Genomic DNA, 25,358 nt, shown 5'->3' with positions numbered 1-25,358 from the left:
TGGTCGTTCAAAAAGGATTTACCTTAGATTTGATTTTAAAAACAAACAATCAAGGTTTTTCAAAATTCAAGAGATACTTGACTCAAAGGGCAACCTCTTGAAATAATTATCCTTTGCTACTATAAGTTTTACTGCTTTCATTTGAGCATGTGATTAAAGTAAAGTGTCTCACAAGTAATTCAGGGCCTCCCGACCAAAGAAATAAAGAAGCAGATTCAGGTTTAACGTCATTTTATGCAGCTTGGGCTAGGAAAAGGAAGGAAATAAAGGAATATTTCCTGAATGGCTCAAAAAGGATAACTTTCTGTATGCTTATTTCTTTCTTGCAGAGAAGCAAAAGTAGAAATTAAAAAAAGAAAAGAAAGAAATCCTAAATGGATACAATAGAGATAAAATAATAACATTGTCTTTTCAGTACAAGTAACCCTGTGACAGAATATCGAAATCTGTTCAATACAATCACTTGCCTTGCGTGAACTGATCATGTTCCCCACTAAACCTGTTAGTTCTGATATCTCATTTCCCACCTGCTCCTTTATATGTGGTAACATCCAACGCAGAAGTCTGATGAACACACATGGGCTTTCCTTACAGTTTGGATAAGAAAGTGAGACAGTTTCCAAACATGGCTGTCACTGCTCACAATAAAGGGATCAGAAGTATCCAGAGTGAGGTCAAGATGGTGGCCACAAAGACAGAATCCAAAGGCCTCTCCTTTTTATCCACATTGAATCACATGTGAAAAGAGGGCAGGGCTTTGATCACGCTATACTGGTCACCATTTTGACTTTCCAAGCCCCCATCAGAGTTATTTAACACACATATATGGGAGCAGGGGTGAAATCTAAAAATTTTCCCTACTGGTTCTGTGGGCACGGCTTAATTGGTGGGCGTGGCTTGGTGGTCAGATGACTGGGTGGGCACGGCCAATAACAATAAATAATAAAAATAATAAACAAAGTATAAAAAACAATAAGAGGTACCAAAAACCAACTTTCACACTTTACACGCACACAACACAACACAACTGACTCACACATAATGTAAAAGCAGCTGCACTTCACACTTCACACAGCCACAAAAAGCTCAAAAACCAACTTTTACACTTTACACACGCACAACACACACACACATGCCACATACAGCTTTCTGAGATTTTGTGTGTTTGTGTAGTTAGAGTGAAACACTACAGAAACACACCAAATCTCAGAAAGCTGCATAAATATTTTATTTTATTCTTTTGTTTTATTTTATTTTATTAAATAAAAGTTCCTCAGCCAGCAAAGCCATCCAGCATTAGTTGATCACTGAGGAAATAGATTAGCTAAGCAATTGATTCTGTCTGGGCTGAAAGTGAAACTGCTTTCGGGCTGGGAAAAAAGCCATGTGTTCATCAGTAATCAGGTAAGTGCCTTAGAATGTCTACTCTTACTTGTAGAAAACATGTAAGTAAGAGTACAAGTAATGTTCTGCTGATGAGGAACTCAGGTGAGATCACCAGAGGAGACTTTAATATTTTTTTTTAAGTTTAAAGGCTCTGCCGATCTCAGCTGAGGGGCGGGATCCTCAAAGGCCTTTTTTTACTTTTAAAGGCATGTTTCGGCTGAAGAAAAACCGGCTTTTAAAAGTAAAAAAAAAACAAAAAAACCTCTGCTGATGGTACAGCTCAGCAGAGGCGGGGGGGGGGGGAGGAATTTTTGCCGAACCAGCAGCCGCCATCGCTACCGGATCGCGCAAGCCAAACTGGGAGCATTTCACCCCTGTATGGGAGTGACAAAATATGTAATAATAATTACATTTGGCTATCAGGGACATGTTAAAATGGAGTGGCAAATTACATGTTTGAATGTTCTCCCTTGAAATAAATCCCTCACTGGACACCACAAAGAAAAAGGTTTTAGTTATCTTGTATCCTAAGATACTGTGAGCATTTGAAGGTGGGTTTTTTTGGGGGGAGGGGGTGTTTACATAGGCATGTTAATATCCATCCAAGTAGAACCACCATCCTGCACAGTTTAAAGTGGAACAATTCTGCTGAATATATAAGTTTCCTCATAATTTGGGGAAACATAATATACATAAAACTTCTTCATCTCATAACCATTTAGGGATGTGTACTTATGGGACTCAAACCAAAAATATGAATAATTCCCATGTCCCAGGAAATTTTCCCCCCAGAATCCTTACAACCACTAAATGTTCCATTAGGATACAGGGTTCATTAAATAAAGGAGATTAATTACTCACATTTTGATCTGACAGTTTTTCCACTAACATTTCTTCCAATTCCTCTTTAATCAGCCATCTGCTGCCAATCAGGTTCCTGTTTAAAATATCACATATATTCTCTTTTAACTAATCATGCAATTAAAGATAAGATTGCAACTAGACCGTACACTTAATTTGGAAATATACTTTCCTTATGCTAGAGGAAATGCAAGCTACAGTTGTAAACTTAGCAAGCAGGTTAATTTGTTAAAAAGTTAATAATTAAAAATCTAGACATCATTTTCTACAGGATTTTAATACATACATATATAACACTCGTATTACAATTCCCACACCCAAAAGTAGGATGTGAAGAGATTTCAATACCATTTCTAAATCCAATCTGACCTGAGGCAGACCATAGTTCAACAAATATAGAAAAGAATATATATTGAGTATAGTGTTAGATTAGCCTTGACATTTCTTTTAATTAAAAAAGAGTAAATATGAAATTATAACAACCAGCCTATAGATCTCATTGGCATTTTTAGAAATTACAAATAGGGCAGTGCAAATTGGTATATATGTGTTTTATTTTCTCAGAAATATATCAGTTTACTCACAAACACAAATAGAGAAACTGAACAAATTATAATTAGAAGCCAGGAAAGAAAATAGGAAAGAATAGGAAGAATGGACTATATCAGTTTGTCAGTAAATGACATTTTGTGGCAGAAAATATGTCATTGTTATTTTTTGTTAACACCAATTATATGCTTCCAAAATTACAACTATGTCCTTCATTCCCAAAATATTGGAGTGAATGTTGAACTACTTATTTTCCTATTATTTCTGTTTGTGGTTTCTTTTCCTCATTCAGTTTATCTCTACGTTATTCAGCTTACATCAGTGTTTTTCCTAACTTCCTAAAGATTCTTCCATTTTCACAGTTAATCATTTCTTTCCCCTAGATTAACATATATCGTAGGAGATCTTTTTGAACTAATTATTCATATTATAATCTGAGCCTAATTATTGTTTTGGAATTTTTAATTTGAGTCACTGTGGTCCTGATTATATTTGGGTTCATTTGATTTCAATGTCTTTTTTCATTTGTAATCCATTGTCAATCGTTCATCTCACCTAATAGTAACTTCTTTCCTCAACCAATATTACTTACATTTCTCTTTCAACAACAGGCCCGATAAAGAAGCTAGAGACTATTAATCCTTCTGAAAATGCCCAATTCTAATTCCACATGCCAGGAATTTATCTGCTCTAAAACCCTTGTATCTTTGTAAACACTGCAAACAAAGATGATGACACAGTTATCCTTTGAGATAATTTAATTTTGTTTAAATTAAGGTGCATCTACGATCTGTCCCATGAAGACATAATTTTCCTAATTATTTCTGTGATGAGTACAATATGTACTGTGGCTCTTAGCGCATTTAAAACCTGAAAGAAGTTATGGCAGCTCAGTGCTTGATCCATTAGGTGATCTCCTTTCCAAGAAATTATACTCTACCACTCATCTATTACTCACTATCTATGCTTTTACATTGAATCTCTCCTAAGATTGTATCTTTTTTCTAATATTACTTCTCATTACTTTATGTAAACTGTCCAAAGTCTTACAAAGAGGATGGGATATAAATGTTAATAAATCAATAAATTCCTAAAGATACGATAAAACATCATAGAAATGCACATTTATCAAAATTAATCTGATTTTCCTTAATTAAAGCTGTTACAGGAGTCCTGTTAAAACACATAACTAAAGTATTTATTTAATTTACTTAACTAATTAAATTTAGGCACTACTCAGCTCTAAAATATCTCTGGGTGGCTCATAACATCAAATAAATAAGAAAATAGAAACAGTATCTGACCATTCAATATACAATATGTTCAAAGATTCCTCCAACAAAGGGGTCCAACAATCTACCTAGGCAGAAGCTATCAGAGACAGGTAATCTCTCAAATAATTTGATTCTATGGCATACAGACCTTTATAGGTGATAACCAGTACCCTGAATTGTATCTAGTCATATCGTGGCAACCAGTGCAGCTTGCAAAGCAGCAACTTCTGAGCATACCAAGGCATGCCTATTGCTGTTTGTACCCTGCATTCTGTACAAACTAAAGCCACTGAGTGATCTTCAAGAGCTCTTAAAGAGATATTGGCCATTTAAACCATATTGCAATAGTCAGGCCTAAGTGACTGCTTGAAAGGCCTTTCAACCCACGGAAAAGCACAACTTATTCAAAAGTTGTACAAATGCTTTCTTGGCCACAGCTACCATCTGCTTTTTGATCAGGAGCTGGGAGCCCAAGAAAATCACCAGATTGTGTACCACTCTGGAATCGGAAAGTGCAGCCTGGCTCAAAATAAAAGACAGAACATCTTCAGATCTGGGTCCCCTAATATCCACAGCCAGTCAGTGTTTGTAGGATAAGTCAAAATTGATTTCTCCCCAGCTAGCTTTGCATCTTGCAGACTTGAATCTCAACATCATCACTTGTTGAAAGGTATAATTGTATATTAATTATCAACATACTGATGGTATTAAACCTGAAGTTTCAGAGGACCTCACCCAACTTACATGTGGAAGAAAGAGAGGCATCCCATAAAGGAAAGACTGAAGAGACACCCTTTCCCCTCTCAACACTGACAGGAAGGAAGGGAGGGAGGGAGGGAGGGAGGAATCAATCAATCTTAAAATTATGCCCCCAATACTGAACACCTATAGCTCCCCCCTCCCCCCCAAGCATACTATTGATGGTATGAAAAGCTGCTGTCAGATCAAGAAGCACAAAGGTAGATGCATCACTTCCATCCACCACCCAAAAGTCATCAACAAACACAACAATGCTATCTTTATACTAAATCCTTGCCTGAAACCTGAATCAAACAGCTCTAGGTAATCCACTTCTTCAGGACTCTGCATATGCAATCTAACTACCTTCTCTGAAAAGGGAAGGTTGAAGACAGGGCAATAATTGTCCTGGATATAAGAATGACCACTTGAGGAAAACATGCACTACTGCCTCCTCCAAGGTCAAAAGAACCATTCCCTTTGTAAAAAAAAAAAAGCCAACACCATTACACAGACTCAATTATTGATTATTTTCCTGAAACCTTTATAACCAAGGAGGAACCTGAATCTAACTAACAGATAGTAAGACTGACAGCTTGGAGAATCTTTTCCACTTCCTTTAAGAATCCCCAATTCATATTCAAGGCCATACTACAAGAGTAAGCCTCAGGCATTTCAACCTAATTTGCCCAAATCAGAATTCAGCTCCAAGCTTGCCAGATTGTTAGGATACTGTGTTTTTCACAGCAGCTCCACAGATGATCCAGGGATCATCCTTCTCCAGCAGAAACTAGGTCACCCTAAACAAGGCCAACAGATAATCCTCAGTAGAAGTAGTAAGGGTGAATAAATATTTTCATTTTGTCACCCTTATCACTAGAAGGTAACCCCAAATATAGGTTCCTACCCATAGTTAATCAGGCTCTCTCCAAGACTTCATCCAATGTTGTTCTAGTTTCTCTTCTTAATTTCATCTCCCAAAGATCCAAATATGTCAAAAGGGATATGCCACATAAGGATGTTAGGGTCCAAGACTTTGGCCAAACCACATATCACCTTTTGGCTCCATCAGAGGGATAATCAAATATGCTCTTTCATTACATCATTACAAAATGATGGAAATTTTACATAGAAATGAATATATAGAAATGCATCTATATCTATCTTCCATATTCATTATAATCTGAGAGGCAACTTACATAGGCGCTTTATCCTCAGAAAGCAATCCTTGAGCATACAGTTGGTTTTGATAATCTTGAATGTGCAGTAGCTTACTGTATATCTCCTAGAATACAGAAAATATATATAAATCAGTTCCAGTTGTGAAATTTCCACAGAAAAATTAATTTGGTAAGTTATAAGATAAAAGCTCAACTTCAAGAAAATATATATTTCCTACTTGCAGACATGAAATCAGGCAGTGACTGTCAGGACAACATGAATATTTATTTATTTATTTATTTATTTATTTATTTATTATTTTTCAAATTTTTATACCGCCCTTCTCCGAAGACTCAGGGCAGTGTACATCACAAATAAAACATAGATATCAAAAAAGTTAAAATACAAAATTGATTAAAAAACTGATTCAACGCTTTAAATAATTAAAATAGGGATATAAAATTCTAAAAATACGAAAAGCCCCACTAAAAACCCTCAATAAAAACGTTAGACCAGCCCTGCTTGATGAAAAAAGAAAGTTTTGAGCTCGTGTTTAAAGGTCTGAAGATCAGGGAGAAGGCATAGCCCCACGGGTAATTCATTCCACAGGGCCAGAGCCCCCACGGAGAACGCTCTTCCCCTGGGAGCCGCCAACCGACACTGTTCTTCATTAACTAATGAAGAACACAAATACGTGAATACTATTGCACTCATGACCTGATAGTGAATTTAAATGGTTGAGTAATTTGCAAACAGAATGCTGAAGTATAGTTTTGTTCTAAACCAGAATATTTCTTATTTAAATCAAATTCTTGTTTTTATAAGTTCTAAATATAATTTGGTATCCTTGTTAAATTGTCCCTTAATTTTCATATTCATTTACTGCATTCATATCCAATCTTTCCACCAAGAACTCCAGAAAGTATGCCTCAGGATTCCTTTCATTTCATTTCCACACAATTCTTTGAGAAAGTATGTGGGCCCCAATCACTTAGTGGGCTGAGTAGAAAACCAAATACATGTTCCAAATTTCTCACTGACATGAGCTGTAAATATCTTGATAAAAAATAAATAAACCAAGCTACTCAAATATGTAATTCCAAACATCCATGGAAACAGATTCCCCAGGCTGTATTATAATATTATGTGAATTTAGCTATGAAATAAAAGTATTCAAACTGTAGGTTAAAAAGAGTCCTTTGTATCTAGGATAGAGATCATCACCTTTACCTTATTTTAATAAAATATACAAAGATTAACATGTGGAAAGCATTCACTTCTGAAAAAGTTGAAGAATGTATCATAACTTCTTCAAAATCGATAGGCAAAGATTTTACTAACAGATATTCCTGTCTCTTAAAAATATGTTTTAGACTAGCAGATGGTAGAGTAGTATGAGGACCTTGGAAAATATATTCAAATGTAGTGTCTCTATACCTACTAAGATGAGAATTGTGCAAGCCATGCTATTCCTTCTGCCACTTTATGGGAAAAAAAGCTGGACTTCGAAGAAGCAGAACATGAAGAGTATTGACAGTTTTGACCTTTGGCATTGGGGAAAACTCCTGACAATATAGTGGACAACCAAAAAACAAACAAACAAATAGATCATCAAACAAATCAACCCATAGTTCTCACTAGAGGCACAAATGGTCAGACTCAAATTATCCTATTTTCCACACATTATGCAAAGGCCTAACTCACTGGGAAAGGCTCTAATATTGGAAAAGGTGGTAGGAGAAGATGACAACCAGAAGCAAGGTGAATGGATTCAGTTAAAGTGGTGATGAGTACATCATTGGAATACCTGAAAGACTAGCTTGGGGATAGATTATCATGAAGAATATATATGTGGTCACCAGGAGTCAAAAATGATAATCAATCAATCAATCAGTCAGTCAGTCAGTCAGTCAGTCAGTCAATGCCTCTATGACATACACACAACAGCCATTTTGTAATACATTTTATGAAAGACTTGCATGCCATATATGTATTTTTTCATGATACAGGAAAATAGTATCTCTAAGCTTGTTACTTAATAAGATGGATAATATAAACAATGTTCTGTCTAAATAAACGAGTATTTGTGGCCTGCACTAACCAGTGTTCAGCAGAAGCTTGTTGAAAGTATGCAGGCATTATGAGCTCAAACATATAAGTTACATAAGAAATAGAACAAGGAAGATGCTAGTGTAGGATAACTTCTTCTAATGCATCCCAAACTATACAGACTATACTCCAAATGTTGGGTCAAAATCCTCCAGATTCTATTTCGTAACAATTTAAATGATGGGGACTAAGTTAATACTGATTTTCCACAGAAGTCTAATATTATTATCTCACAATTTTCTTCTGTATAAATAGCTAAAGCGTTCAGTTAGAGGTATTATTATGCTCATATATTTAGGAAAAATAGCATACAGTATGTCGGAAATGATAAACAATGTTATAAACGATAAGGATTGTCTAAACAACGCACAGCAAATTAAAATTATCTTTTATTTTAAAGTGAAGGTTTTGAACTTAAAATATGCTTCTGGTGTCTCTTAGCTTAAGCATGGTACGCGCTTCGTACTTTGTGCATGGTTGCATGACAAATCATGCTTAATAAAAGTATGTATCCATTTCTTAATGGAAATATTTCTAAATGCACTGATACTATTTAAGCAACTACGTAAATATCCTACCATAATTACACTTTGTTTGTTGAAAGAATTTCAAATGAAGAAACATTTAATCAAATGGGGAGCCTGGCCACTTGAAAAGACTGTGCATCTGGAAAATCACCAACACTGTTTTTTTTCAAAGGCAAGAGCTACGAATGTTAAGAAGTTGTACTCCCTGTAATTTTTCTATAATTTCTTCATTATGATGGAATGCAACAAAACATCTTGCCCTTGGCTTGCTCTGTTTCAGCCAAAACAAATGCAAATGGCCTGTCAGATGACAGCTGCTTGATAAGGCCCCTCTACAAGACCTGCATGCTTTACTTTTTTCCGTGAAACTTGGGATGAAAGGCAGAAGGCAGGAAGAGAATTAATGTAGCATACAGTCTAAAGGCAATGCTACAACCGTGATTAAGTAGAAAAGCTAAAAGGCACAGATTTTCCACAGCCTCTCTGCGTGCAACCCATCCGTGTAACAAGTTGACAGGCATAGTGCGTCAGCTCCATCATCCTCTCCGACAGCTAAAACGCAGCGCTGCATCCCTTTTCAGAGAAAATTTGCGTCTGCACCATGAAGCGTTGTACATTATTTCTTAGCACTGCAGGGGGGCTCAAGTCCATATGGAACCTTCACAAATATTACCACAGATCAAACCAGCAGCGTTTCAAGGCAGATTTGACATACCTATTTAAATGAACAGTAGGGGTCCTCAGGCTGCCTCAGGCTGTGCAGGAGAAAACTCTCTGGAAAGCCTAGGCTGCAGCTCCATTACTCAGCAAAGACACCCTCTACATTTATCATTCATTTCATTTCTGCCAGGGCAAGAAGCTCATTTGCCCAAGGTCAACCAAAAGAAAAAAAAAAATTCCTCTCTTCTCCTTCTAAAGAAATAAATGTACCTGACAAGTGGGGATTTTGTCCTTTGGGTGCAGAGAGTACAAACGAAGATAATTCCAAAAAAACACAGGAAAACAATCCTCTTCACAGAGAAAGTCCTCTAAATGCTATTGCACCTTTAGTGTTACAGCACCCAGTAACAAGAGAAACAGTCTTTTGATAGCAGCACTATGCTGAAAAGTATTACTTTTTTCCCCCCAGGAAAATGGGCATTTCATTTTTTGTAACTATCAATACTGATTCAGTTTTCCCAAAGTCAGTGGACTAAGGCTTACAAATGCATATATTGTGCAATTGCAATAAATGTTGCACCTTGAGATAAGTAAGTTCAGAGAGTACAGTGGAAACCCACCTAGTAATTGTTCAGTAGTGAGAACAGTGGGGGAAGAAGCAGTATAATCCTGAATTTTTTTAGATTTAAAAGGAAATTGCAACTGAATACAATCAAATGAAATATTGGACTTAAAAAGCAGATTTTAATAAAGTGAGAGCAATGTTAAAAGATGGATGCCAAGTATTTTTTTAAGATATAATGAAATCAGAACCCTAAGTAATATCAATGAAGTCTAAACATAAAACAGCAGAAGGAACTTGTTTTTATTCTTCGATACTATTGATGCTAAGCAAGATCACATCAAATACCTGTACAATTAGCACAGGGGCCCCCCAAGGCTGTGTGCTCTCCCCACTTCTCTTCTCTCTGTATACCAATGACTGCATCTCCAATGATCCATTTGTTAAGCTACCGAAGTTCGCAGATGACACAACAGTGATTGGTCTCATTCGAGACAATGACGAATCCGCATATAGACGAGAGGTCGAACGACTAGCCTTGTGGTGCAACCAAAACAATCTGGAACTGAACACACTCAAAACCGTAGAAATGGTGGTAGACTTTAGGAAAAACCCTTCCATACTTCCACCTCTCACAATACTTGACAACACAGTATCAACAGTAGAAACCTTCAAATTTCTGGGTTCTATCATATCGCAAGATCTCAAATGGACAGCTAACATCAAAAACATCATTAAAAAAGGACAACAAAGAATGTTCTTTCTGCGCCAACTCAGTAAGCTCAAACTGCCCAAGGAGCTGCTGATCCAATTCTACAGAGGAATTATTGAGTCTGTCATTTGCACCTCTATAACTGTCTGGTTCGGTTCTGCAACCCAACAAGAAAAACACAGACTTCAGAGGATAATTAGAACTGCAGAAAAAATAATTGCTACCAACTTGCTTTCCATTGAGGACCTGTATACTGCACGAATCAAGAAGAGGGCCGTGAAAATATTTGCAGATCCCTCGCATCCTGGACATAAACTGTTTCAACTCCTACCCTCAAAACGACGCTATAGAGCACTGCACACCAGAACAACTAGACACAAGAACAGTTTTTTCCCGAAGGCCATCACTCTGCTAAACAAATAATTCCCTCAACACTGTCAGACTATTTACTGAATCTGCACTACTATTAATCGTTTCATAGTTCCCATCACCAATCTCTTTCCACTTATGACTGTATGATTATAACTTGTTGCTGGCAATCCTTATGATTTATATTGATATATTGATCATCAATTGTGTTGTAAATGTTGTACCTTGATGAAGGTATCTTTTCTTTTATGTACACTGAGAGCATATGCACCAAGACAAATTCCTTGTGTGTCCAATCACACTTGGCCAATAAAATTCTATTCTATTCTATTCTATTAATTAATTGGTTCAAGTAATGGAGGGAATGCTCATCACATTTCCAAAGAACAGTTGAAGTAACTGGGCTTGTTTAGCCTTTAGGAAAGATTGACTGATTACCAGTACAATACCATTCTCCAAGTATTTGAAAAGATGTCACAAAGTAGAAAATAAAGACTGGTTTTATCTCATTCCAAAGCTAACAACAAATTAATTTAATTTACAGGAAAGCAAATTCTAATTGAAAGTTTGCTTTTTTCTTTAAAAAGAGGCAGTTCTTTCATTCGTTTTACAGATGAGCAATTTTTAGGAAAAGTTGCAGAAATAATTTTAGATTTTCTCCATACTGAAAGAGCATATCCAGATTTCTTTTTATAATTTTCCAAGCTAATTAAAAAAAACCCTCAAATGGAAAATAAGGCCATATGCTAGCTAATAACTTATTAAATGAAAACACCTGAAGGAAGCAATTGAAATGCAAAACAGAATAAATAGGGATTAATGACCAATCGTGGGATTAGAAGATATCAGTATTTTTGATGGCAGAGCCACTAGTATATTATCTCTTCAACCAAATAGCCATAAGGGTTGTGCCAGAATGGTGAACTGAAAGTTGCTGCAGGATGGTGTCTATAGCCCTAGAGTAAGGTTTTAAAGATAATTCCCCTGCAATTGAATTTGAGGTAGAAATTTAAGGTGGAAATTTTTAATTTACTTGCAAGTGCTATATAGTAAACTTTTAAAGCAACTCTTGGCCATTAAGACTTTGCTTCAGAATGCTCTAAGACAGCAGTCACCAACTGGTGGTCCGCAAGAAAATATTGGTGGTCCGTGGAGAAATCTTCGTATTTTTGCCAGTCCACCCTGGTGGAGGAGCTGTGGCGCAAGCGGGCCGAAGCAGCCATTGCAATGGCTGGAAGCTGTGGGAGGGAAGCACTACTTGAACTTGCGCAGTATCAGCATTCCGCCTCGGTATATTTGCCCAGCCGGTACAGCAAAGCAACCCTCATCTCCTGCCGCTTGGGATTCGGAGCTATAAAAAGTGTCTGATTTTGCTCTCCATTGCAGATGCCAGATCAGCCTTGTGCAAGCTCCTGTCTCTTGAAGAGCCTGGCTGAATTTTCCCACGCCGTTTCAGTGAGCGCTCCTCGTGAGACGAGAGCTTGCAGGGAACCAATTTGGCGTCCTCAATAGAGAACAAAATCCGGCTGTTCCCCGGACCAGTTGCCATTTACCGCTCCAAGTCCCAAGCGGCAGGAGACGAGAGCTGCTTTGCATCACCGGCTGGGCAAATATACCGAGGCAGAATGCTGATACTGGGCAAAATGAAATAGAGAAAAAGAGACAGAATGAAAGAGACAGAATGAGAAAGAGAATGAGTGAGTGAGAGAGAGAGAAGAGAGAGAATCAGAATGAGAGACAGAGAAAGAGAATGAGAGAGAATGAGAGAGAGAGAGAGAGAACACCGTTTCTTGGAAGAAGTGCGGGGGTGGGGCCGAAGGGGGATGTCTTGCATTAAGTATTGACCCCTCCACCTGAATTTTGCAATGTTGGTGCAGCAGGCAGCATTCCTTCCCGGCGCGCCTTGTTTCTCCCAAGCACTCCGCCCCCCCACGCTTCTGCCTGCTTCCGCCTCCTCCTCCCAGGGTCTCTGGGCTGCTTACTCAGCCGCAGCGAAAACTCTGCCGCCCGGCTTGCCCACGGGGATGTCGTCTGGGGGGGGCACTCTCTTTGCAGCTCTTGCTCAAAGCCGCCTGGCTCTGAAAGGGACACACAGAGAATCGGAATGAGAGAGACAGAATGAGAGAGAGAGACAGAATAAAATAGAATCAGTGAGAGAGAGAATCAGAATGAGAGAGAGTGGGGGGGAGAGAAAGAGAGAATGAGAGGGGGGAGAGAAAGAGAGATGACAGAATAAGTGGAAGAGAGAGAAAGAGGGGGAGAGGGGAGAGAGAGAGGGGAGAAAGAGAGAGAGAGGAGAGAGAGGGGAGAGAGGAGAGAAAGAGTAGGGAGAGAGAGAGAGAAAGGGGGAGAGGGAGAGAAAGAGAGAGAAAGAGAGCGGGAGAGAGAAAGAGTGAGAGAGAGAGAGAGGGGAGAAAGTGGGAAAGAGAGAGAGAAAGAGAAGGAGTGGGAGAGAGAGAAAGAGAGAGGGAGAGAGATGACAGAATGAGTGGGAGAGAGAGAAAGAGGGGGAGAGGGGAGAAAGAGAGAGAGAGAGAAAGAGAGAGAGGGGAGAGAGAGGGGAGAGAGAGAGAAAGAGTAGGGAGAGAGAGAGAAAGGGGAGAGGGACAGAAAGAGAGAGAGAAAGAGAGCGGGAGAGAGAAAGAGTGGGAGAGAGAGAAAGAGGAGGGAGAGAGGGGAGAAAGAGAGAGAGAGAAAGAGAAGGAGTGGGGGAGAGAGAGAGAAAGAGAGAAAGGGGGGAGGGAAAGAGAGATGACAGAATGAGTGGGAGAGAGAGAAAGAGAGGGGAGAGAGAGGGGGGAAACAGAATGAGAGAGAAAGAGTGGGAGAGAGAAGGGAGGGGGGGAGAAAGTGGGAAAGAGAGAGGACGGACAGTGCCTGAAGGACCCCATCCTGTCACTGGGAGTCCAGGCGCTTCAGCAAGCGGCGTGCTGGATTCGTATTAGTGGTCCCCGGCATTTAAAATTATGGACTTGGTGGTCCCTGAGGTCCAAAAGGTTGGGGACCCCTGCTCTAAGAAAAGAACACCGTATTACATGTTATTCACTTTCTTTAGAGCTCTCTCTCATATAAGAATGTCTATGGATAGCCCTCAACTTACAACGGCAACCAGGACCAAAATTTCCATTGCTATCCAGTGCAGTCAAAATGCATGATTAGTACATGCTTGAAGCATGATTAGCTTGGTGATAGCAAACTCTGCAGTCCCATTTGCCATTGTTAACTGAATCACAAGGTCGTTTGGTGAAGCACCTTCCTGCTGGCCTCCCATAATCAGAGGCAGTGGGGAAACTGGCAGGTAGTTGAAAGTTCCAGGCCTGCAGACAGATAAATGATTATTGCCAGGTGGGCGGAGACAGATGCATACAGGGGTGGAAGAAGGAGAGTGTGTGTGAAGCTCAACATAGATATATGAAAGATCTGGGAAGGAGCAAAGGGGTATGCTATAGGCACCTTGTAGATTGGGGAGGTATGAGATGTGAGAAGCACAGCGCAAGTCGGGGGGGGGCACACGAAGTGTGTGAGAGGTGCAGTGCAGATTGGAAAAGGATGAAGAAAATGAGTGGGCGGTCAGGAACAGGTTGGTGAGGATGCAAGGGGGCGCATGAGAGGTGCTGTGTGGGTTGGAAAGGGTGCAAGGGGATGCAAGAAGGTATCACATGGATCAGGGAGGATGCGCAATGGCTGACACAGTGCAAGCAGAGTGGCTGGGGAAGATGCACAGGTGGGGAAAACTTACTCCAGGAACTTGTGGTTTTCTCTGCTAGTTTCTGCACTAACTTTCTGGGAAAGCCAACACGAAAGGTTGCAAATAGAAATCACGTGATTGCAGGTTACTTAGTAATTGGCCATAAATGAAAACAGGTTGCAGGGCACACAGATTGTGATCATGTGGCAGGTGGGATGGCCTAAACTAAAAGGATTGGTTGTAACCACAATTTATTCAGTACAGTCATTTGGAATCACTAACTTTGTAGGTTGTAGGTCAAGAACTATGAGAAGCACTTTTGCTGTCTTCCTTCTTGTTCCTTGGTTACTCCTTCAACTTTCTTTCAACCCACTTCTCATATTTTTAGTTTTTACCTTGTCATTCTTTGCTAGACATCTTATTTTATACAGAGCAGCCTCAACTATGGTGAAGTCCACCACTTTTCATTTATATAGCAGACTGACTGCAAACCACCCCAGAAGTAATAAGCAGATTTGTCGTGTGCCTAAATCTCAAGCTAGTATTTATGTTTAAATGTTCAAGTATTGTAAGAATTTCATAAATATATTTTTATAATGCTTTCAGTTGAAAAATACTATATATTTTAAATAGAATTATAACCACTGAAGGCTGGCCTATGATTGGAAATGTGCGGTATATTGATGAACAAAGTAAATAAATTATAAAAGGTATAAGTTTCATTTATCATATCATTACATTTTTAATAGCTAGATCTATTTAATATTGATGGAATCAAATCAAAGCTTAATTGGAGAATAAGCTATTAATTCCTTATTTGGTAATTAGTTTTCCTCAAAAGAATATGTGTACATTGCATTTTCAGGAGGAAAAAATTAAACCACTTACATGCATTAAAGAATAGTATGACTGCTTGCCAGTATAAAAAAGAAAATTAAATGGACGACCATCTTCATCCCATTGAATAACTGAAGAAATATAACATAAACAGCATTAACTATACAACTCTAAGAGAATATACAATTCCCCCCACCCCAAAGAGAATTACACCTAAAACAGGACACCTTTAGTGTCTTTTGTATCTGAAAGAGATAACATTAACTACAGTATTTGCATAATCCTCTCAATCAGTTTTTTAAATCTAAACAATCATACAATATATGTAAATGATTTTAGGATTGTTTTCCTTATATCCATGATGACGAACCTATGGCACATGTGTCACAGGTGGCACACGGAGCCATATCAGTGGGCACACAAGCTCAGCTCCGGAGCGCATGTGCACGCCGGCTAGCTGATTTTCGGGCCTTCTGGGCCCACCAGAAGTCAGGAAACACACTGTTTCTGGCCTCTGGAGGACCTCCAGGGGGTGAAGAAGGCCCGTTTTTCACTTTCTCCAGGCTCCAGAGCCTTTCTAGGAGCCTGGGGAGGGAGAAAACAACCTCCTCACTCCCGGAGGCCATCCAGAGCCCGGAAATGGCCCGTTTCCCAACTGGAAAGAGTGAAAAACGGGCCTACCGGGCCCACCATGCCATCACGTGCCAAAAGCGGGGGAGTGCATGGGAGAGGGGCGCATAGAATTATGGATGTGGGCACGTGCGTGCGTGATCCCCCACGTTCCCCCTGCTTTTGCCATGCGATGGCAAAAAGGTCTTATCCCAAATAAAACATAACTACAGACTTTGCAAAATATCTGATTATGTGTTTGGACAACAGAACAAGAAAAACCACGAATTTAAGTTGACGGACCAGAATTGGATAGGACATATATTAATGCTTTGGAACCCATCCTATATACAAAGCATATGCAATTCTCTACTTACCACTTGTCTTTGGAAACACTTCCTCGGGGTGCTGTTTAAAGTAGAGAAAAAATAGTTTATTAATATAATTATTACTGTACTGAGATAATTATATTCTGATTTTGGTAGCACTGCATAGTGTTCTTACCTTCATCAAAGGCCTGGCCCTTTTATCAAATAGACCAGAAGGAAATAAATAGGCAATTGCTTTCTGTAAACAAAAGTGAAATTAAACTTTTAACATAATGATAATCACAACTTCCTATTAGAATATTGTTATGTTATGTTATATTAGCTTTTGATAGCATATAATTATTTCAATTAACAGATAATGGAACTGAAAGTGTAAGTCTATTAAGTGACAGTAGATGCAAAAAAGAAAAAAGGGGTGTGTGATACTGACGTAACTTCAAAATGAAGGAAGGAGACCTTTAAAGCAGATATTCAAATGCATATTCATTTCATTCACATTCCAAAATCAAAAGTTAATTTAAGAGTGAAAAAATCATCATTCAGAATTAAGAAATCTAATCAATCTAGTATTAACCACAAAGTTATCTACCATTGGCTCATAACTTCAGAATTCTATTTTTAAGTTCTTATATAATTTGCTTGTTAGTTCTACCTGGTAATACTAAATATCAGAATTAATTCATGTACTGTCCTTCTAATAAAGAAAAATATATAGTTGAGTTCCCCAGGATGTTCTGGAATGAGAGAAGGAAATAAATTCCCTTTTGAAAACCCGTTAAGAAATTTTCAGGCTAGCTTATTTTGTTCTGATTGTGCTTTCAGGGAAAATAAACATGGTTACCACTGATAAAGATTTCCGTGAAATTTCAGGAGTTTTATACAATTTCCATGCAGCTAAAATAACAGGGACTATATATAAACTTTGCTGATCATTGCTGTCATCATTCTCTAGCCAGGCATAAATTTTCGCTCCACTTTTCCCCTATTAAAATAATGGCATTATTGATAAAGCTTGATTTTAAAAAACTGAGTTAATGTTAATGCAAGATAAGCAGGAAAACTGAATCCATTCAAGTCAATTTCAAGCTCTTTTAACTGATACCTCCATTTGTCTATAAAATAGTAGCACTTTACAATTCTTTGGATTCTGGTCATTTTTCACTGTTACAAATAATTCTGTGTGAAAATTCAGGCAATGTACTGTCAATCAACAGACTAGAAATGTAGATTCTCTGAACCACAGAAGTACTTGAAGAATCTGAATAATGGGTAAAAAACTGGATTGCTACAAGCTTGTAGTTACTGAAACGCAAAATTTTGGAATTCAAACAGCCATGAATTTGAATTATTTCAAATTCTAAGCTTTTATTGCACTCCTGTATGAAGCTAGTTTGTTCGACTATATAGGCAGAAAAATATAACCCTTCTACCAATTACTTGAAGAGATTCTAAGGAAGTCACTTGACAAAATGCATGACGCATCTGGCCCGTGGCCCAGGAGTTTGACTCCTCTGGTTTAAAACAAGAATATATAAACTGCTCTGTCTCAATAGGCAATGGAATTGTGACTTAAAAGAAGCTGAAAAGTCTTAGTTTTTCCTAAGGTAAAAGAAAATAAATCACTAACCTGGAGTTATAAGAAGGCTGATGTAATTTTATTTCAACATTGTACAGTTAATAAAATCTGTTGCTTTACAAATTCTAATTTATTTATTATTTATTTTTTTATTATTTTTTATTTATTTGATTTTTATACCGCCCTTCTCCCGAAGGACTCAGGGCGGTGTACAGGCAAAAGTAAAAAAAAAACAGACAATACAATATACAATTTAAAATGCAAGTTAAAAAACTTATTATAATTAGCCTAAAAACTTTAAAATATATAAAAAACTAAAACCCCATTTAAAATTAGTAATAAGAAATTTAAAATTGATAAAACTTAAGCCAGCCCCGCGCGAGTGAAAAGATGTGTCTTCAGTTCGCGGCGAAAGGTCCGAAGGTCAGGTATTTGGCGTAAACCCGGGGGAAGCTCATTCCAGAGTGTGGGAGCCCCCACAGAGAAGGACCTTCCCCTGGGGGCCGCCAGCCGACATTGCTTGGCGGACGGCACCCTGAGAAGTCCCTCTCTGTGACAGCGTACGGGTCGGTGGGAGGCATGCGGTAACAGCAGGCGGTCCCGTAAGTACCCAGGCCCTAAGCCATGGAGCACTTTAAAGGTCGTAACCAAAACCTTAAAGTGCACTCGAAAGGATTAGAGGATTCTGATCAGCAAGCTTGTTACCCAAAGTTATTATGTCAATAGAGATGGGTAATAGGAATGGTGCTAAGTAATGGAACCAAATAAGGAAACAGTTCTGAGGCACAAGTTTTATTCAGGGTGGGGGTGGGACTAAATTTACTAACCAGTTGATCCCATAAATGTTTGCAACAATGGAGAAATGTTTAGTTGCTCCCAAGGATATAATAAATGAAGACCTAGGGTGGCTATGTGCTCCTTGTGAGCATAGTATATGAAAAGCTGTGAGGAAGGCTGTGTATTTTTAGGATTTTATATTAAGGAGGCAACTAGCATGATGTGCTTGAATGATCATTTGTTACACCTGTTAATTATTTTGAAATGTTTTTATTGCAATGCAGTGATACCCACATAGTGCAGTCATATACAATCATGTATAATTCATTATGAGAATGAATGTTAAACTATTGTGTCAAGAAATAGTAATGCAAAAAAAATTATCCACAGTGATAAGAAATAGACTCAAGCAAGCAGTTAATATTTTCTTTTCTGAAGAACTGTGTTGCATTATAATTATATTAACTCAAGAATATTTCTTATCAATGGTATTTTCTGTGGACACAGACTGGTTTGTCAGCACTGTCAACCTACTTAATATGTGTGGAGTGCATAAAGATCTCACCTATTACTTTATTAATATCTTATTGGCATTCCAAACAGGGATTCTGAGAACTCAGCAGCAAACAAAAAGGATTAGCTTGATTTTATAGAAGGGTATTTTGATTCTCTTAGTGGCTTGATGAATTCCCATTTGTTAGTCAATGGGGATATTGTACATACACAAAATAGGTGAACATCCATTTGTGAACAAATGGGGATTAATTATAATGACAATAGAAAAACCCATAGTGAGCCAACGGATATTAAACACCACATAAAGCAACATGTCAAAAGAATATATTATGGAATATTGATACCAACTGTGTATACATAAGTAGTTTTCTCTATATTTGCTTCTGTTTGATGATTCAAATAATCTCAGCTATGAAAGCAAAAAATCCTGACTGCAACATTGCTATAATTAAAGCAGAATAGCCCAATATCTGCATATATGCTAAAGACATAGAAAACAAGCCTAAGGCAATGACCAGTACACCATTAATTAAGATTTTTCCAAGTCATGCCACTTTTTACCATAATGTCCCTATCAGGGAACGCTCACCTTGCTCATCTCCTGAAAATTAAAGTCCAATGATTAAAATGGATATCTATTAAGCAAATATCACTTTAGAGCTTTCAAAAATCTCCTGTTAGACTCACAATAGGAAAGTTGGTTGGCAAGCTTACTTTAAATAATACTTTTGAGATATTGCATAATAAACACAAAAGGCTCTTTTTCATCTAATCTAACAGCACTTGAGATCACTGTATAGAAATTTTACCTGCAGAAAAATGTCTGATTCTGCCACAGTCAATTGACCATAAATGAAGTAATAGTACAATGGCAGTTTAAGAAATCTTATTACAGACCAGCCAACTTTATAATTGTGCTACTATTATGGTAAGAACAGTACATTTTGTAATGAAAATTTCTGCTATTTCCTGTGCACATATTTATTTAAAATCTTTGATTTTTTCTTTACTTGTCATGGAGCTCAAACCGTAATTTCCTAAGTAATTCTAATTTTGTCCATTCCCATAGTACCTCACCAACCGTACTACATTAGCTGCCTTCAAACCAGTATTCAAAAAAATAATAATGAAAAATTAATACCATAACTCTTAGTCCAAATAAAGTGACTCCTTCACCTCAAGTTCAAAATAAGAACTAGCAATGGATGCATCGTTGGATTAAACTACTGAGAGAAAAGGAGACGATAAAGGAAGAGTTCATATATTCAAAAACAATCCTGTATTATATATACCAGTAATGAAATATTCATTGTGGCCCACTTATTAAGAGAAATATATACTGAGACCATAACAATGTTTTTAAAGTAAATTCTGTTGTAATTTGACAGTTCAAAAGGATTTCACAGAAAATTAGCATAAGCAGGAATTGTAATAGCTTCATAGGAGGAAAAAACAGATATTTTGTTTCAAAATAATTATACATAATTCCTATTCAAACACAAACTATTCTGTATCAGACAATATAATTTAGATGACTTTTATAATTTTATCAATTATGGTATTTTTATGCCAAAAAAACAAATTACCATTCAGATTGTACAAGAACATTTAAGCATTTGAAATATTGTTTGTATTGTCCCAGGAATTATTAAATGCATTATTTTACTATATGCACACTTGTAAAGATAAAATTAATATTTCAAAAGATAACATTAAAAGTGCTTTTAAATACATATCAACATTTTATAGTATTCCTGTACTGTATACAGTACTGTGTACTGCATTTATATACACACATACAAGAAAAGACACTTTCAACATAAATGATAATTCCTGACTTGCATTCCTTTTACAAAAAAGTTATCTTGCCATTAAAAAAAGAGAAAAATCATACTTTCTCTACTAGTTGAAGAAAGCATTTGTGAATGAAGTAGTTTCTTAAAACTTTTCTTTCACACTGGAATAGTAGACAAATGCCCTATTTTTCTCTAACAATCAAGATGTTTGATCTTCCTTTAACCAACTATGGTCCTTCACAATCTCGCAGTAATTCAGTATCCAAGTGGTGGCAGCACGTAGCCAAACGTGGCTGGTTTTGAAAAGCTACATAAAGTTAGACCTAGTTAGTATTTTGATGGGAGACCACCCTAAAGAAATCCCAGGGCTACAGATTAGATTACCCAGATGAAAAAAACATCCTGAAATAAGACCAAAAACCATTTTTATATTGCTGGCAAGAAAGCTACGTGGGCACACTTATAATATCATCAGAAGCAATGCTCAATACTTATGAAACATTGTGAAAAATGATACATCAAATGGAATGAGCAAAGCAAATCTGAGTAAGTTGTATCAAGTTGTACATAGTTCTGCAATATTTAATCAAGCATTATTTCCATTAGAAATTATGATTCAGATTTCTTTTTATTTGCTTAACATTAAAGGATTTGACTGTTCAAAAATAAGGCAGATTCTTTATTCCTTATGTTAAAAGTTAAATCACAAAATAAAAAGATTATGTTCTCAAGTCAGGGAAAAGCACTAGGTCAGGACTGCAATCTCTATTAATTAGGTATCCCAGCTGGGCAGCGGGTATGCAGCTGTTAACTTGATCAATGACTTACCTAAATGTCATCTCTACTGATTCGCTTATAAATTACCAGCAAGTGAGACTAATGTACAGGTGCTAATTTATTTAAACTGTTCTCTAGATTTCTACATAGCTTTATAAACTGCATCTGGCACCTAATGTTAGCTGTCAGTTGTACTTAGACATGCCTGTCCTAACGACTCTGTTCATTAGAAATGAGCACAAATTATGAAATATTGTGAAAAATGATACATCAAATGGAATGGGCAAAGCGAATCAATTAGAGAAACTTCATACTGCATATCCACACATAGGAGAATAAAACATCCTGATTTCAGAGCACGGTCTATAATACCAATTAAAAAGCAATTGGTAGGCTTCTGTACAGTTATATATCAATTTACTGGGCTCCCCCCCCCAAGACTCATGGTGTAATTTATAGCTTAGCTTTTTTATTTCTAAAAAATAAAGCCTCTAGTAGTGTTCTGAGCAAAAGCAACCTGTGAAAGCAATGACAATGCTGTCAACATACTTCTTTGTAGGACTTGTTTCAAAACACGTATCCAAAATGCCAGAAAGAAAAGAACCGTGGGATGTCTACTTTGGAAATGCACTGCATGCACTGATTAACAGTAGACAACAGGAGATGCCTAAACGCTAATCAGAAGGAATTATTGCCATTCCAAGCGTAAACCCTGATAATTCTGCCCATAGTATTAAGAGGCTTTTATATTTTGTAACAGAAATTTAATTATGTATAGCAGGCACTGTTACACAAACTAAGTATTTACAACACCTGATATTTATCATAAGAGCAAATTGAACATTCATTATATACACTATGCTTTGCTAAGTAACAGCACTGTGCAAAAAAACCCCAGAAACTCTTCTTTGTTTTAAAGTTGAAATGTACTCTTTTGAAGTTTCTGCAAATAATTCTCAGGAGGATTTGGCAAAACCTAACTGGAAAATGTTAGTTCTTTCAGGTTTTGACCAAAACATAATCTATGGAGGTCATACAGAGAGAGAAAGCCCAGTACAACTCTTCCACGTATCAATCTGACCATTAATGTTCCCAGTCTTCATTTCCCTACAACCCACTGGTTGCCAATGCCACTACTGGTGTGCTTAGTTTTTGCCCACTGTCCCCGTGAAACACTTCTACCGAGAACATGAATGCTTTGGTCTGTCTCCATACAAAACATACTTGTTTCAGTCTGGATATGGACTAGAAGCAGCTATTGATAAGTACGAACTTATTAAATAATATCTTACACTTTACTGACATCATTTTAAAAGAAAAAAAATGAGTTCATTTCAAATAAGACGAGTACGATTTTCAGAATATACACCCATTTTATTGATGAAACAATGATATCCTAGAAGAGTCGTGGTAAATTATGCTATGACTTTACTAGATTTTACTCCTGTCTCCCAACTTCTGGGAGCCATTTGCTTTTGTCTAGATTTGAAATGACTTTTGCTGCTCAAGATGCTGCTTTCTTGTCTGTTAAAAATGGTCATATTTTCCTTCATTTCTGCTGATCCCCAAGAAAAACATGATACAGATTGTTTGGGACCAAGCTGTGCTGTCATATGAGTACTGGTAAGCCAATATATAAAAAAGCAGTTGAGTGGGAAGGCACTACTTGCAAAGAAAATGTGGGCAACCAAACATGCTCCATTTTTCCATACTTCCTCTTCCTTTAGATCATGGGTGTCAAACTCATGGCATCACGCGACATGTCACAATGTTTTTCCCTTCACGGAGCTGGGATGGGCGTGAGGCATCCGGCCCGCAGGCCACCAGTTTGACCTCCCTGCTTTAGATGCTTTTTCATTGACCACATTGAAGACTTCAGTTAACCAATGATGGAGAAAACAGCTGGGAGATGGGAATATATTGTCATTGTACAGCATAAACAAACCTTAACTGGTTGTTTTGTTTTTAAAATTTTCCTCTCCTTACCAAGTCCCTAATCTCTGGGCTAAATCAGTATTCGTTAACACAATAGGTTAAGAAAGTGGTCAAGGTGGCAGACGTTTTCTTTCAGCATCTCTACTCAAATGCTATATAAAAAAACAAAGATATTAAGAGGGAGGACTCGGGTGACATAGAAGCAGAAAAATTTCTGCAAGAGAAACACAAGAATTGGAGTATGGATAGTTAAATTCCAATGAACATGAAAAATGAGCCAGAAAAACATGTTTTAAATTTCATTTTCTCAATATTTCGGTTTTATGTTTGATAAAATAACATTTCAGTCCTGCTTTGCTTTTGCTAATTCCAGAAGTCAATTCATTATTTGCAATCACTAGATTATGCTAACAAAACTGCTAAGAATTTTCTTCATGTGTTGAATGAAGCTTGATTTTGACTTTTCCTCCTCTTCCTCACAAGCCTTGAAATAAATCTGAGTAACTGCTCGTGCCTTCTGAATGTCCAGGCTTGCTTTATCCTTCTTCTGATGATCACACCTTCCATCTTATTATTCCTTTCTTCTCTGGAAGAACTGTGAAGCTGAAAGGGTAAACCTTGGAACTGTATTTTAACTATGAAAAACTGAGTTTTGTGAAAAATAAATAATAAAAATCAGGAATATATTATGTATTTCTGACTGCTGTGGTACATGTTGCTTTGATTCAAGAGAAAATTGGCGCTCCTGAAACAATCTAAACATGCCCAACAAAATGATTTTTACCCTTAGTAAATTAAACAACACGTATATATATTCAAGCCTAAATAATTGGCTATTCATTAGAAGGGTTTAAATGCTGCATTGCCCTGTAACATATGCTCAGTACAATCACTCTGAAAACAATGGAATCCTATATAAATATGGCTTCATGCTGGTATACTTAGCAGAAAGGTCAAAACTTGAGCCACACTGCTAATAAACTGTAAAATGATCTGAGTAGAAAATCTCTCCTTTTGTTCAAGTCCCATAAGAGAATTCAGTTTCAGATATTAGAATTGTACACCTCCTACCTAAATAACATGCATGAATCTTTCAGCAGTCATTTAAAAAAAGAAAGAAAATACACAAATGGGAGAATTAAAAGACATAATTTTTAAAAAATGAAAGTAAAATATAAAAATTGTCTTGCTAAAAAAAAAAAAGAATACCAGAAGCAGTGCTAAGAGACAGGGTACAATGTTAATATTTCTTCCTTATCTGTCCCACCATTCTATCTTTAGAAGTATGTGGAAATTAAATTATCATCAAACCAATCAACCTCCGCCTTAGTCTGATAGTCAACTATAAAAATCATTAAAAAAGGAATGAGGGAGAATTAGGTTAGAAGCCAAGTAGTGTTAAATTTGATAGTTTTATTTAAAATTTAAATTTTATTTAAAAATTTTATAACAAAATGTTATAAAACAGATAATCTAGCACAAGTAATACTAAAAATACATTTACAGGCTTTTGGCTCACTACCCAATGCTTAATGAAATAAGAAATTAAAGTGAAACAGAAGTCTAGTTTTAGGCATATTTTCTCATAAATAAATTCCCATGAATCAACC

At 37.1% G+C, this 25,358-nt stretch overlaps 1 protein-coding gene across 1 annotated transcript in view; it reads right to left on the bottom strand.

Moving 5' to 3' along the window:
* MRPS9 (mitochondrial ribosomal protein S9) overlaps positions 1 to 25,358 on the bottom strand; it is a 41,503-nt gene that overhangs the window by 4,468 nt on the left and 11,677 nt on the right. The window contains exons 3-7 of the mRNA XM_058184545.1: positions 16,547 to 16,609; positions 16,420 to 16,450; positions 15,485 to 15,564; positions 6,008 to 6,093; positions 2,248 to 2,323 (exon numbers count right to left, since the gene is read on the bottom strand). Of these exons, the coding sequence (XP_058040528.1) occupies positions 2,248 to 2,323; positions 6,008 to 6,093; positions 15,485 to 15,564; positions 16,420 to 16,450; positions 16,547 to 16,609 (336 nt within the window). The remainder of the gene's footprint in view (positions 1 to 2,247; positions 2,324 to 6,007; positions 6,094 to 15,484; positions 15,565 to 16,419; positions 16,451 to 16,546; positions 16,610 to 25,358) is intronic.

This window comes from Ahaetulla prasina, chromosome 5, assembly GCF_028640845.1.
Source record: "Ahaetulla prasina isolate Xishuangbanna chromosome 5, ASM2864084v1, whole genome shotgun sequence".
Classification (NCBI taxonomy): Eukaryota; Metazoa; Chordata; class Lepidosauria; order Squamata; family Colubridae; genus Ahaetulla; species Ahaetulla prasina.
This window is presented reverse-complemented; position numbering and strand designations above follow the sequence as displayed.